General features: G+C 51.7%; 1 protein-coding gene across 7 annotated transcripts in view; it reads left to right on the top strand.

Moving 5' to 3' along the window:
• CTIF (cap binding complex dependent translation initiation factor) overlaps positions 1-13,955 on the top strand; it is a 99,146-nt gene that overhangs the window by 25,091 nt on the left and 60,100 nt on the right. For 4 of the 7 annotated variants that reach the window (XM_021379958.1, XM_021379955.1, XM_021379954.1 and 1 more), the window contains 4 exons: positions 3,725-3,847; positions 6,905-6,978; positions 7,998-8,102; positions 9,521-9,596. In XM_021379958.1, coding sequence (XP_021235633.1) covers positions 3,725-3,847; positions 6,905-6,978; positions 7,998-8,102; positions 9,521-9,596 — 378 coding nt within the window. The remainder of the gene's footprint in view (positions 1-3,724; positions 3,848-6,904; positions 6,979-7,997; positions 8,103-9,520; positions 9,597-13,955) is intronic. The other 3 variants (XM_021379957.1, XM_021379959.1, XM_021379956.1) reach the window with 1 other exon arrangement.

The following is a 13,955-nucleotide window of genomic DNA, read 5'->3' as shown; positions in this document are numbered from 1 at the left end:
GCAAGTGGGTGCAGCCAGACACAGCCGTTTGCTTTGTCTCATTCCCAACAGAGAAAGAGAAGGCGAAAGTCAGGGAGTCACTTTGAGGCTCTGCCAGGGAATGCAGGTTGGTGCAGCCCTGCCTCAAGGAGAAGAAATTAAAGCTCTAGGTGAGGTGACCAGCCCTCAATGGTGATCAAAGAGCAGCGCTGGCAGAACCGGTCACTAAGTGGCGTTCCATCTGTAACTGCTGCTGACGCTGCCTCCGTGCAGTGAATACAGATCTGCTCAATCTTGGCTGCTGAGAAAGAAATTAAACCATTTAGCTTCGGTTCAGCTTGCTCTGGGGCTTCTGGCTGGGTTGCAGCAGCACCCTGTATAAAGGAACGACCTTGTGTTTGGTGGTTGATTTATCCCCTCCATACTCTTTATACTCTCCCTAAATCATCTCCATACCCTCCAGGTTTTGGCACGTCAGTGTTTGTCTGGGAGATGCCTATTCCAAAAGTAAACGTGTTGGATGTCACTGAGACCTTTGGTCCTGAGCTCTGTCCATCACATCTGCTACTGCTGCTGAGGGAAACCAGATGGACCTTTGGTCTCCGATGGCCATTCCTGTATTTTAGGAAGTTTCTCATGGTAACTTGCAGATTGGAACCAGTCTACAGCCAGAGCTTCTCAAGGGTGATCTTTGCTGTCCAACACATCTGTGTCCCTGCCTGTCCTGGCACAAGGGACTCTGTCACCTTCCCTGTTGGAGTCTGTTTGGTCCCAGGACTGTTCTGTTGGGTTTTTAATTATGCACTGGCTTAACGTCTTTTTAAAAAAAATAGACATTTGAGATTGAGTGTAGGATGTGACTTTCATGTGCCTGGTTTTATAAGAGGTGCTTCCAGCTAACTAGCAATACTCCCAGGAAATTAGCAATAGGATGAGAGGTAATGGCCCGAGGTTGCACCAGGGGAGGTTCAGGTTGGATGTTAGGAATGATTTCTTCTCCAAAGAGCAGTGATGCACTGGTACAGGTTGCCCAGGGAGGTGGTGGAGATGTGGCACTTGGGAACATGGTCGGTGGGCATGGTGGGGGTGGGTAGAGGTTGAACTTGGGCATCTTGGAGGTGCTTTCCAACCTGATTGGTTCTGTGACTCTATGACCTGTACAGACAGGATATTGGAGGTGTGGACCAGTCCCTGCAAGCATACATCCTCTGCTGTTCTGCACCCACGCTTGCAGCGTCCCAAAAAGTTCCACCAGCAACTGCATCAGAATTCAGCACAGCTGTGTCTTTCACCTTGACCCCGTGGCTCATCTCCTTGGGAGCCCATATTTTGGGGACTGAGCTCCAGAAATGCTTGTCCTGAGCAGTCTGCTTTAAGCAGCTGTTCAGCAGCTGTTTTACAGAGGACTTGCATAACTAAGAGCAGGAGCTATGGTAGTGTGCCCTCATCAGGCACCAAGCAGCCAAGAAACACTCCACCTCAAGACACAAATTATTTGGAAAGGGAATTGTTTCTTCATCTCTCTTATTGTATCTACTTGTCTTTTTGTACCTGGTTGTTTTTTTTTCTTCACGGTGTTTTTATAGGGGAGATTTTCTGTTTTTGTTGTGGCTTTATGCCTTGAGAATAATGAAGCTGGACATCTGTCCCAACTGAAATATTTACTTTTCCCCTAGTTTTAAAATATTGAAATAATTATTTATATTGTAAATAGTTATTTTTCCGTGGGAAAGAAGTAGAGTGCATGCTCTTGAATAGGTCTAGAAGGGCCTGAAATCCTTGGTGGGCTTGTAGGACACCCTCCAGCTTGGTCTAGGAGCACGCTGTAGGTGCTGTGTTGGGATAGGTCATGCCGGTGGCCATCTCTCATCTGCAGCTTGAGGCTCATGTCCTGAGAAGACCCTTTTACCTGCCCTACCTTGGGCTGTATGTTGGGTGTGGGAGATTTTCTGTAACACAAATCGCCGTCGGAATCCGATGTTGTCTTCCGTGGTGGATTCCCCAACAGACCAACCTTTACCTTTCAGTGAGGACAGCCACTTGGGGATTGCAGAGCTTCCATTTATTGCATGCTCATCAGGGAAGGCTTTCCCCTTCTGCGAATGAGGTTTTCCAACGTGCACTGAAGCACCAGGAAGAAATAACTCTCGAGCTGGCAGAGGGAGCAGGATTAATTAGTTCGCACCGCAAAGCACTGCGAAGGTGAAAATTGCAGTAGAAGTGAAACATGTGATTATTGCTAATTAAAATGTAAATGTTAGATGTGACAGCTAGGAGGGTGGCTGGCAGGGTTGACATGCACAGCCTCACTGCTCCTAAGGGGCTGCAGAGCTTGGCTGGGAGGATTTGCATGGATAAGAGCGGCTGCTGGCAATCGCTCTCTCAAAGAGCTGTTTGTCTCCAACCCCAAAGTTTGGGATGGAGATCCCCTGGCCTGGTGGTGAATGTAGGCCTGGAGCCTGCTGAAAGCTGGGAACGAGAGCTCACAGATCTTCAGGGTGTTGGAAGAGACTGGGAGAGTCCTTGTCTTCTGGGTCCCAAGGGAAAAAGGGTGGGAGCATATAACCACTGGTAGGTTTGGATTGCATTGTGGCGAGGAGGAAAGAAGGAGCTTCCTGCCATTGGCGTTACAGCTCACGGGAGCAACCACAGCTTCTCAGACTTCCTCTATATGCAACTCAAAAGCTGGTTGACTTACCCCCTTTTGGAGTTAGCACTGACTTTAGGATATAGCAGCCACGAGGTGTTTGGGCTTGCTGGCTTTGAGGATGCAGAACATGCAGTGGGGCCGTGCAGAAATGGGCGGTGATGCGTTTTGCCTCATGTTGGGTAAATCCTGCACCTTACCTCCAGCCTCTTGTGTTGGGTAAATCCTCCAGCCCCGGCAGGTGGAGGAGCACAGGAGACCCAACCAGGACATGGGCTGTGCCCAGAATTAATCACCTTCCAAATTTTTGGCATAATAAGAGTTGAATGTTCTGCATTCTTTGATTTGGGGATTTTTAATCATCTCAGGTCACTGCCGAAGCGTTTTGGAAGCCTCTGAGGAAAGCTTTAGGAGCAATTACCCTGACAAAAACCCCTTTCTCCCCAAGCGCCTCGTGTTGTTTGGGTACATAGGGCTGGTTGAGTTGGTTATTCTGGTTTTGGCTCATTCATCTTGCCCTGCAGGGTGCTGACTGAACAAGAAAGCTGCAGGATGTTTGACCACAGAACAAGTGTGAGGAGAAGAAAGGAGGACATTAGGGACAACCCCTGAAGGGGCAGGAGTGACTGGGTTAGAGCATCTGGCTGGTGAAGCCCAGGTATTGCCAGATGTATGGGGAGCTGAACCAGCTGTGGGCTAAGCAGAGGGAAGACCTGAATGAAGGGCTGATTTGGGGCGTGGAGGTTGGCAGGAATTAAGGATATATCTGCCGTTTTAGGGGATGTAGATCAGTGGTGGTGTATGATGAACCGTCCTGAAGCCATCGGAGGTATTATTTTTCTCCGTGCGTGATCTGGTTGACTGGAGTCAAATCTTATGGTCGTTTTTTATCTCTTTGCAATGTGAGAAAATTCCATCCAGAATTGCAGAAGGGCTCAAAGACGATGCAAGAGTAGGGCCACGGTGCACGGGCATGGTTCTTGAGGTGCTGGTGTGCATGGCTCTGGAGCAGGAGCTCTTCTGGTTGGCCAACTCGGTGGTTTCCATGGGTGCGGGATGGCACTGCCCTTGACTAAAGCCAGCTGTTTGTTGTTCCAGGAAGACTGGGATCACAGCAGCGGTGGGAGCGCAGGATCGCGGCCGGGGTCAGGTTCCAGGTGTGGCTCTGGATCGAGGTCTGGCAGCCGCGGGAGGAGCAGCCAGTTCAGGCACGCCACCAAGGTACACCTGGTAGCCGCGGGGAGAGCTGGGTGCCGGCGTCGTGTCCTCTGCTTGCTGTCTATCAGAGGTTTCCGATGGTGTGCGCTGTGTGTGTGCCTCCACCCAGGGCTGTGATGCTTGCCGGTGTACGAGGAGCTGCCCGCTTCGTGCCTTGCCCAGCACCTGGCTGCTGAGGAGTGTGGCTGTCCTTCGGCCTCGGGTTCTGCCAACGCGTGCCGTTCTGTTGGCCCAGAAGGCTGTAGCCAGGTGGTTGAGTGCAAAGGAAATTTGCTTTTTTTTCCTTGAAATCCTGGGGCGCTTCGGATCCGGGGAATTAAGAGATGCCTGTCATTATTTTTTTTTGGTGAGTCTTTGTTAGAGGTTGACATAGGAGGGAATGGCAAGTAAGTGGTGTTACATCGTGACCCTGAGACCAACAGCTTTCGGGGGCTAGATGGGAAGTTACCTTCCTGCCCTAGAAAAAATCATGGGGAATTTGCTTCTGATGTGGTTTTAGGGCCTTTCCCTGCCTGAATTCAGGGACCTCCATCTGCATGCACGAGCGTTGGTTGTGCCTGAGGCTGGGGCCAGCATTCAAAGTCCTGGTCCGTTCTTGCATCTTAAGCATCTTGGAGAGCTTGAGGAAATGTCCTGAGCGTGTGCTGTGATGGTTTGGGGCTGAGGATTGAATGAGAAGGAGGTTTCTGCTCCAGCAGCGCATGGCACGGGGTAATCCCTCCATTTATACCGCAGACAGCATCGAGACCGCTTGGTGCTGTTCTCTATTAGCGCAAAGCGTGGTGATGAGACACGTTGCTGCCGTCGTGCCACGGGGAGCGTGATTTTGCATTTGTAGAGATTCGCTGGGGAATGGTAATGAGGAGTGGCAGGAGAAACCGGTGTAACACTGAGCTGGCTTTGGAAAAAAAAAAAAAAAAAAAAAAAAAAAGAAGTGCTGCCTGCATCTAAATGCTGACTTCGCTGAGAATTTGCTGAGGTTGCATGCGTAAGTAAACAGGCAGAGTCCACGTGGTGGGCGGCACGCACTGTCCCTGTCACTGTGTGTTCTGGGTGATGGGTGTAGTTTTGGTCACCTGAGTGTGTGCTCATGGGATCTGGAGGACACAGGTTATGAAAATGCGTTTAAACCATCCTGGGGATAGGGTTCATTTTACTGAATCTCTGCTGTCTCTGTGCACTGATGACATTCTCACCAGTGCGTCGCTCAATCATCGTTCCTGTTGGCTTAATTAATTTGCAGCAGTTCTAACCCCTTCACAGTGAAAATTAGTATCTAAAGCTGAGAGCTGGGTCATGGGGAGCTTCGCATTAAAACTGCTCAGCTCTGTAATTGCATTCCTGGGGGAAATGACAGCAAGGAACTGCTTCTCTTAAATACTTGCAATTTATTTTTTTCTCCTGGACTTGAGAATTGGCTTTTTCAGCCCTATGGCTGAGTCTCAGCAGCATGCTGGGGGCAGGTTAGCAGCTGCTGGCAACCCAAGGCACAATCAAGTTGCCAAGGCAGGTCATCTTAGGCAGCGAGGACTTGGAATGACCACAGTGACTCAGGACTCAATGACAGATCTCGTTATCTAAATGGCCCCGGTGCCTTTTGTCAGGGAGTTGGGCTGGTAACCTGGAGCATCCCCGAGAGCTGGTGGGGATGTGGGCTGGGAGGACCAGGAGCTGCAGCCCGGTTTGGGTGGGAGCACCCAGACACTGCCTGAGCACTTGCACCTCTCTGTCCTCCTCCTGTGCCGCTGCATGGGAAGCAGCCCTGCAATTTCCTCTAATTGCTGGGAATTGGGTCCAAACTGACCGCATCCAAACTGGTTTGAGGCAGCTTTAGAAGCTGAGCACTTTGTCTCGGGATTCAAGAAGGGCTCTTGAGAAGCTCCATGCTGAGCTGAATTTGGGCAGCAGTTTCAGAACACAATGCGTTGCAAGAGTGTTGTGTCTCTGAGGAGACAAACCTGTTTGTTGGAGAGTACTGGTAATAGGTAAGTGTTCTGTGAACAGAAAGTCACATATCCATCCCACGTGAGTCTGAGTCGAGTCTGATTTCATGCGTGGCCCTGACAAAACGCAACGTGCTGCACCTCTTTGCTGCTGTCTGCTTGTAATGGGCGATGAGGGCAGCCCTCTGCTTGTGGGGAGGACATGCGGGGGCTGGTGATTGTAGAAGGGCTGCGGAGGACGAGAAGCAATTTAGGGTCTTGGTTTAGATGCTTTTCTGTTGGGTTGCCCATTTTGCAAAAAGCAGCTGCATTACAAAATCCAATTTGCAGTCTATTGAGGTTTCTTACAATTCCATCTGATTGTACTGTAATAGTTTTGCTTCTCAGGGGAATTAAAAAATGTATGTGCACTGAGTGTGATGCTTTCCAATGGTTTGCAGTTCCTGCCCTCCAAACACCTGCAGCCTGCTCATGCCTTGTCCCTCCATAACCCTTTGGGATGCAGGCAGCTGGAGGCTTCAGTGGTGTCAGGAGCTTCAATGTGGGGCTGTGTCCTACTGTGGGACACTGGTAGAGCAAGGCGAAGTAGTGTCACCATGACTCCTTGAAGGTGCAGTCACCCTAATGGTGAAATAATGAGGTGTTTCACTTCATGCTTCACTAAAGGCTTTCCGTGTGCTTGTTGGTGGCAGCCCTTGGAGGTATTAGAGCCATCTGGACGTGGCCCTGGACATCTGGCTCTCGGTGGCCCTTCTTGACCTTGGTTGGACCAGGTCACCTTGGAGGTGCCTCCCCACATCAACCAGCTGGAATTTTGTGGTCAGAATGCCAACCTGCCCACTGGGTCTCTGTTTCTTGGCAGCCGCATGCCCACATTGGCTGTGGATGTTGGGTAGAAGGATGGGACCAGCGTCATCCCACGTGTTGTCTGCTCTGTGTTGTCCATAGCTTTGCATCTCAAAGGCTGAAACCTTCCCTTCCTGCCTCCAAGTGCACTTTTGTAGCTAGCAAGGGGTCTGTGTGTCCTAGCAAGGCCTCTGGTTGAGATGTGGAAGTGGGGAATGAAGGGTGCGGAGCAGAGCCTTGCACCATGTAACCGCCTCTCCATCCTTTCTAGAATGGCAACAAGGAGGGCTCCCTCGACATGCTGGGCACCGACATCTGGGCTGCCAACACCTTTGATTCCTTCAGGTAAGCTGATGTTAGAAGTTTGTGCAGGGGGCCATCCTGTGGGTGCTCAGGTGAGTGCTGCCACATGGCCTTCATCGCTGCTCCTCACGTAGTCCATGGCACTAAGCACCAACAACCAACTTCCTGGTTGGATATTAGGAGAATTTTCTTCTCCAAAGAGCAGTCAGGCGCTGGTCCAGGCTGCCCGGGGGGGTGGTGGAGTCCTCATCCTTGGAGGTGTCCAAGAGCTGTGGAGAGGTGGCACTGAGGGATGTGGTCAGTGGGCATGGTGGGGGTGGGTTGGGGTTGGGCATGGGGATCGTGGAGGTCTTTTCCAACCTTAGTGATTCTGTGAACGTACTTAAAGCACTGTGTGTGCTTGGGAGAGTCCTGCAGCCCAAATGTCTCAAAGAGGCAGTGACAGGACTGTTTGCAATCGTCTGAAAGCTGCACAGGCGAGACTGAGCTGTGAGCTCTGCTCCTGTCCTTCTCTCTTCCATTAACTGCTGCTCTGATCATGTGTTTGCTCTGCAGCTGCTGAGCAGAGCTGCTGCTTCAGCGTGAGAAAAACAAGCGTGCTTCCCTGCTCAAGCAGCGAGTGCTCAGGCAGTGAAATGTGCCTTCTGTCCAGTGGTACGCCCTGCTGTGCTGTGCCTGCAGCATTGCAGGGGTCGAGCTCTCACCTGAGACTTGCTCCTAGTCACTGGGGTGGGGAGAGCCTCTGCATTGCACAAGCTGGAGCAGCCTCTGCTGCAGTACTGCCTTGGTACAAAGTGCAAATGCAGGTAGCAAGGCGTGTGGTCTTCATGATGCATCTGCATCAAAACTATGGATTTAGTGCAAGCAACACAAAAAAAAAAAAGCATAGCATAGCAATGTGAAGTTGGAGGCCTGCAGCATCATGCTCTACACAGGTGGTGCCTCCAAAGCACCAGCTGTCCTCATGTGCAGACTCCAGTTTGCTCCTTTGCTCTTAGTATGGTTTTATTGAATTAGCAGTGCACTCACTCTCCTGGTCCCTCTTTGTTTTCCCCTCCCAGTGGTGCGACGTGGGACCTGCAGCCCGAAAAACTAGATTTCAGCCAATTCCACAGGAAGCTCCGGAACACCTCCAAACACCCACTGCCCCACATCGACAGAGAAGGGTGAGTGCCACGTGCATGCGGTTATCCCAGCCCCAGAGCTACAACTGAGGCCATGCTCTCCAGCAAGATGGGAACTTCTTTGCAGAATGGGAATGCTGGCATGGCAGCATGGTCCATATGGAGGACCTGGAAGAGTTGGGCCACATTCAGGGTCTGAGAACTTCATCATCTTTGGCTCCCCTGGGTTAGAGCAGTGCTGCTTGGTGTATTTTGCATTGCTTTGTAGAATTCCCGTTTCTAAGCCACGCTGGATCCAAGCTACATTTAAGAATGTTTTAGGGAAAGTCATGGTTAGAATTCCCACAAGTGACAGGGCTTCTGTAGAGGAACAGAGCATAAGCACTGCCCACACAGATCACTGTTTCATCCAATGCAAACTCAACTGTTGAACACACCTGATTTCCCTCGAAGTGATTAGGTGTTAATTAAACTCCAGTCCTCTTTCAGCTGAGCCCCATGTTTCTGCCCCGCGGGGCTGAGGAGGTTGCCATTCAGCCTGCTGGTTTTCAGGTTTGGTGCTTGAGCACGTTCCACTCTTCCTGGACTTTTAAAAATCATTTTACGTTTGCTGTCACGTCAGTCCTTCTTGGACTTCAAGCACTGACGACCTGCCCCTGTTGCTGTCACAGTTTCTGCCTGCTGAATGTTGATCAACAGCATCTTGTCACTAATCAGCAGAAAAATTCATTATCCTTTGTGCATCATAAGTCACCCCCAGTTCTTTATGGATGCAGTTAGTCAATGCTTACTGATGATTTTTTCTTCTTTATCAAGTCTCCTGCCTTCAGCTAGCAGTAGACCTATGTTATCAATTTATTTTTTTAATTTCTTGATACAGGCAAAACTTGCTAATTATCCTTGTGCTGTCACCTGTGGATCTGGTCTGTGGATGCTCGGTTTCTCTCCCTGAGTTTATATTTTGCAGTGTATGTTTGCACTCGTTCTGATTGCTGTTTACTGCTTCTCTCCCGTTCGAGGTTCGTGTTTGTGGCTGCTCGCTGCCACCTCCCTCAGCAGGGAACTGCAGCTTCTGTGGAGGCTTTGGAAGGATCATTTTTCATTCGTTTTTTTCCATCCCCGTTTTTTTTTTCCTGGTGGGCTGTTTAGTTTTCCTTGGGAACTGAATCGCTTGCGTTGCTGCCGTCAGTTTCTCACTGCTGCTGTTGCCAAGAGCACCGTAATGCAGTGGACAGGCACAGTGCAGGGGGATAGGCTTGTGGGCAGCGTCTCGTTTGGTGTGAGTGGCTTTGTGCCCATGTAGGCGTGTTTTGGAAATGAAATTGTTGACTTCAGAGACATCTTTGTCTCTATGAGGGCCTTCTGCAGTGAGAGTTCATCCTCCCTGTGTGCCGTAATAGAGAATTAACATGGGTTCCGGTGAGGTTTCACTGTTTCTGTTTGCTCTCTCTCTGCCGCAGGCTTGGAAAAGGGAAGTACGAAGATGGTGACAGCATCAACCTGAACGACATCGAGAAGGTCCTCCCAGCGTGGCAGGTGGGTGCTGGTGTGGGCAGAAACCACCCACGTGTACACAGGGCTCAGATCTTAGAAAAGGAGCTTCTGAAAGCACCGAGCTCCAACATAAAGGGCTGCCCAGAAGCAACCATGTGCTGATCCAGATGTTCCCCTCTGCGATGCACGTGTCTTGTACGTAGCACTGCTGCACTTGCTCCTTTTCTCCAGCCTGATTCTTCTCTGGATCTGTCCCTACAGCTGCTTTTAGTGGTTAAATGACCACAGTGAGTGAAGGGGAAGGGCGGGATGAGACCTTCATTGAAGCAGTGCTGTTGAAGAGGTCAGTTTGAGCCTCAGAATTTCCCTTCCCAGTGCCTCAGTCCTGAAAGCAGCTGTTTTCTCTTATGTGCTCTATCTGTCTGGGCTTTAGGTCACAGGGAAAAGGCACAGGGGCCAGCTGATAACAAGCCAGTGAGTCCACAGAATGAGGCTGTTTTCCCTGGAGAACCATTGGAATAACTGAAGAATCAAAGGGAGTTTCCCAGTGCACTGGGACTGCGTTTTTGGGGCCACCAGCTGTGCCTAGCACCGTGTGCTCCGAGCTGGAAGACCCAGTGAAACACTTGGTTTGGTGCTTTGCCTTTTATTTTGATTCTGTATTTTAGTAAAATACTGCATGATTTGGAAGTGCTCTCACCCTGGCGTGCACAGCCCTGTGTGCCCATGGGAACCAGGAGCCATGCAGTTACGGGTGGCCATTTGTCTTGTTCAGCACTGACAAGTGAAATGCTCCCTGGCAGCTGCTCTAACCCTGATGTGTCATGAACTGGATGTGAAGGTGGTTGTGCAGCAGTGGTGGTGCTGCTCCTCAGCACTCTCCTGCTTTAGATAGCTCTTTGGAATGCGGTATATGGGAGCATAGGGGAAAATACAGTGTGAGCGTATGGAAGGAAATCCTTCGCCCTTTGGGGGGCTCTCCCTCGTTGTGTCATATCCTGAAACAGAGATTCTTCCCATTGGAGGTGCACAAGTCCTTGTTCTGTCTGCACTTTAAGGTCTCATGGGTTGCATCTGGTCCATCTCTTTGGGCACACCTTAGCACCATCCCCTCCACGGATGGAGGATGAGCATCCTCCAGTGCAACTTTGCTACAGGGGTGCTGGGTGTGCTGCAGCAGCTCGGGCAGAGTCAGAGCACCAGGCTGCAGAGAGGCAGTGAGTCCTACTTACAAGTTGCTTTGGAAATTCTGTGTCACATGCAGCATGAAATTAGGGCTAATTTCCAGAACGCACCCAACTTCTTACTTGTATCTCTACTCGTATTTTCGCTGACCCACTGCTGGGTGCGGCAGAATGTTCTGGATATGGGGACGTTAATCCATAGACTTGAGTTCTGCTGGTAGAACCTATCAACAGTATTTCAGCAACATATTGCAAGGGACATCTGTGCCTTTTCGGTGAGAAAAAAAAGTACGGAACAAAAAGAATTAGGGGGAAAAACAAAAAAAAAACAATAGGAAAAACAAACCCTCCTCCAAGTGCTCTTTCCTCCCCACTGAGAGAGAAATGCTCGTCCCAGCCTTTTGTTTTGACACTGCAGAAGATGTTGCCGCTGCTCGGGGCTGCTCTGCCATCTGGTGGGAGCTGCAGGCAGAGCCTCCCTGCTCTTCATCTCTCCTTGCTCATAGGATCTGCAATTGGATTTGGGCACTCGTTCGCCCAAGCGCTGCCAAAAAGTGGCTTTGGAAGAAAACGTGAAGATAAGTCCTCCCCCTTCATCAGATCTGTTGGTTATGGCATTCTGGAGAAGGGTGCTGGTCTCCCTCGTTAGGGAAGCGCAGCTCAGATCCCAGTTGGAGAAGACCACGTAACCAGCCCCACATTGTGGAAGACCTCCTGAGGAGGGCTCACAGCACGTTTTGCTTTTGCTCCCTTTGACAACAGCCTAGAAAGGCTTTCAATCATGGATATGTGTGCTGGGTGCACATACAGCCCACAGACCGAGCCCTTGGCCACGTGGGCAGGTAGTGACAGGGCAAGGAGGGTTAACTTGGAAGACAGTGTTGGTTTGATATCTTCATTGCCTTGCAACTCACTGCCGTGCACCTCAAGTGCTGTGTTCAGTGTTGGGCCTCTCACTACAGGAAAAACATCAGGGCCCTGGAGCGTGTCCAGAGAGGGGCAACGGAGCTGTGAAGGGTCTGGTGGACAAGTCTTATGGGGAGACCTTATCACTCCCTACAGCTCCTGAAAGGAGGCTGGAGCGAGGTGGGGGTTGGCCTCTGCTGCCAGGTGACGGCGACAGGACGAGAGGTGGTGGCCTCACGTTGCTCCAGAGGAGGTTCAGGTTGGATATTAGGAACAATTTCTTCTCCCAAGAGCGGTGGTGCACTGGCACAGGCTGCCCAGGGAGTGGGGGAGTCCCTGTCCCTGGAGGTGTTCAGGAACCATGGAGATGTGGCTCTTGGGGATGTGGTCAGTGGGCATGGCGGGGTGAGTTGGGCTTGGGGATCTTGGAGGTGTTTTCCAGCCTTAACGATTCTGTGATTCTATGATTCTGCTTTATGGTTAATGTCTTTCAGTTTTCTTTCTGATTTTTTGAACCTTTCCATCACGTGCTTGGAATTAGAATGTAAGTGCTAGTGTCTCTTCTAGTTTCTCTTCTGTAGTTCTGACATGTCTGGGTGCAATCTGCTGCATCTCAAGAGCAGGCAGCTTACCTTCTCCTTTCAGTGCCTTTGGAGTCCTCATCCTCTCTTGCCTGCTCCTCCTGCATCACAGGGTACCCAGGACCGCTCGCTCAGTTCTCGGTTTAGCCACTTCCCTGGCCAGCAGAGCAGTGTTTTTCAGACCGTGTCTCCTGCCTGTGTGGGTTTGCTAACCCTCTTCTCACTCCTCAGCCCTCGCTTGCATGCTACCAAGCACTATTCCCTCTGCTTGGCCACGGAGTGCTGTAGGAGACCCCTCAGCATCCCCCCGCGATGTCTGAGCTGCCCTGAGGATACAGAGCGGGCGTCCCAGTGGGAGCTCCAAGCTGGGGAGACGTCTTCCCCCACCCCAGACCCTGCTGAGCGTGTGGGCACGGCACGGCCTTCGGAGGAGGTTTCAGCCTCACCAGCCAGCTTCCCATCTCCCGAGGGTCTTTTCCAATACTGTAACTGCTACAGCCGCTGCGGAAAGCCCCTGGCGGAGAGCCATGGTTGATCGTAGGTCACAAGGCGCTGAGACTCTGCTGAGCAAAAAGCCTTGAACGCTGCGGTTCCCAGTAAGATCTCATCTTCCCGTGGTCCGTTTTGCTGTGGCGTTGAACCCAGCTGGCAAGGACCCCCTGGCTGGCTGGTGTCACGGCTGCCTGCCCACCTGCCTTTGTTTAATGGCTGGCTCTCACGTCGCAGCTGGCGTTCTGATGTCGGGCTCCCCGTGCTTACGGCAGTTGGCAGCGAGGTGGCTCATGGCAGCGGAAGGCCGTGGCGATGTGATCCTCAGAATGTCCCATGACAGCCCAAGCATGGCTGCGTTGGGCGAGGGGAGGCTTTGGCCTGACAGTCGCCCTGCTTGTCACCAGTGGGATTCTGTGGGGCTCCGTTTGGTGTCCATTTCTCTTTAACGTTTCCAGTGTTGATTCCAGTAAGGATCCAGAAGTTGTGTTAAGTAAATTTGTGCATGACGCTAAGCTGGTAGGAGTGTTGTCTCCCTTGAGAGTAGAGAGGCCTTGCACCACGATCCTGTCAAATTTGAGGGACAGCGACAGGGCCCGGGGAACGGCACGGAGCTGCGTCGGGGGAGGGGCAGCTGGGGGTCAGGGGAAGGGTCTGCACCAGAGGGCGGTGGGCATGGAGCAGGCTGCCCAGGGCAGTGGGCACGGCCCCAAGCTGCTGCAGCTCAGGGAGTGCTGGGACACTGCTCTCAGACACAGGGTTTGAGTTTGGGTGGTCCTTTGTGGAGCCAGGGCCTGGACTCAGTGATCCCTGTGGGTCCCTTCCAGCTTGGGATATCGTGTGACTCTGTGACCGTTTCCTTGGGAAAAGGAGTGGGCTTGGGGGAGACGTGGTCACCTGTATCCCTTCGGTTTGGGATGTTGTTCTGGGGGTCAAAGGGGCGAGGGTGGTTGATGTCGCAACCCTGAGGCCTGCGGGTTTTGGCAACTGGAAGGTGAACTCACTCTGACATCAGTAGCTGTGCGATGGGGAACCAGAGGTGGTTGGGGACGTGGGATTGCTGCTTGGTGACGGCGGGGACAGTGCACTCTGCAGCACTAGAGGGCACTGTGGCATCGCTGCACAGCTCCAGAGCGGGCTCTGTGCGGAAGAGGCAGGGCTTTATTCCAAGGGCTTTTTCCAAGCAGCAGAATGCAGCATTTCGCACCCATCCTGCGCCAGGGTCTGTGCCCAGGGGTGGG

Source organism: Numida meleagris, chromosome Z (genome assembly GCF_002078875.1).
Source record: "Numida meleagris isolate 19003 breed g44 Domestic line chromosome Z, NumMel1.0, whole genome shotgun sequence".
Lineage (NCBI taxonomy): Eukaryota > Metazoa > Chordata > Aves > Galliformes > Numididae > Numida > Numida meleagris.
The sequence above is the reverse complement of the archived record's forward strand: the minus strand, read 5'-3'. Positions and strand labels throughout refer to the sequence as shown.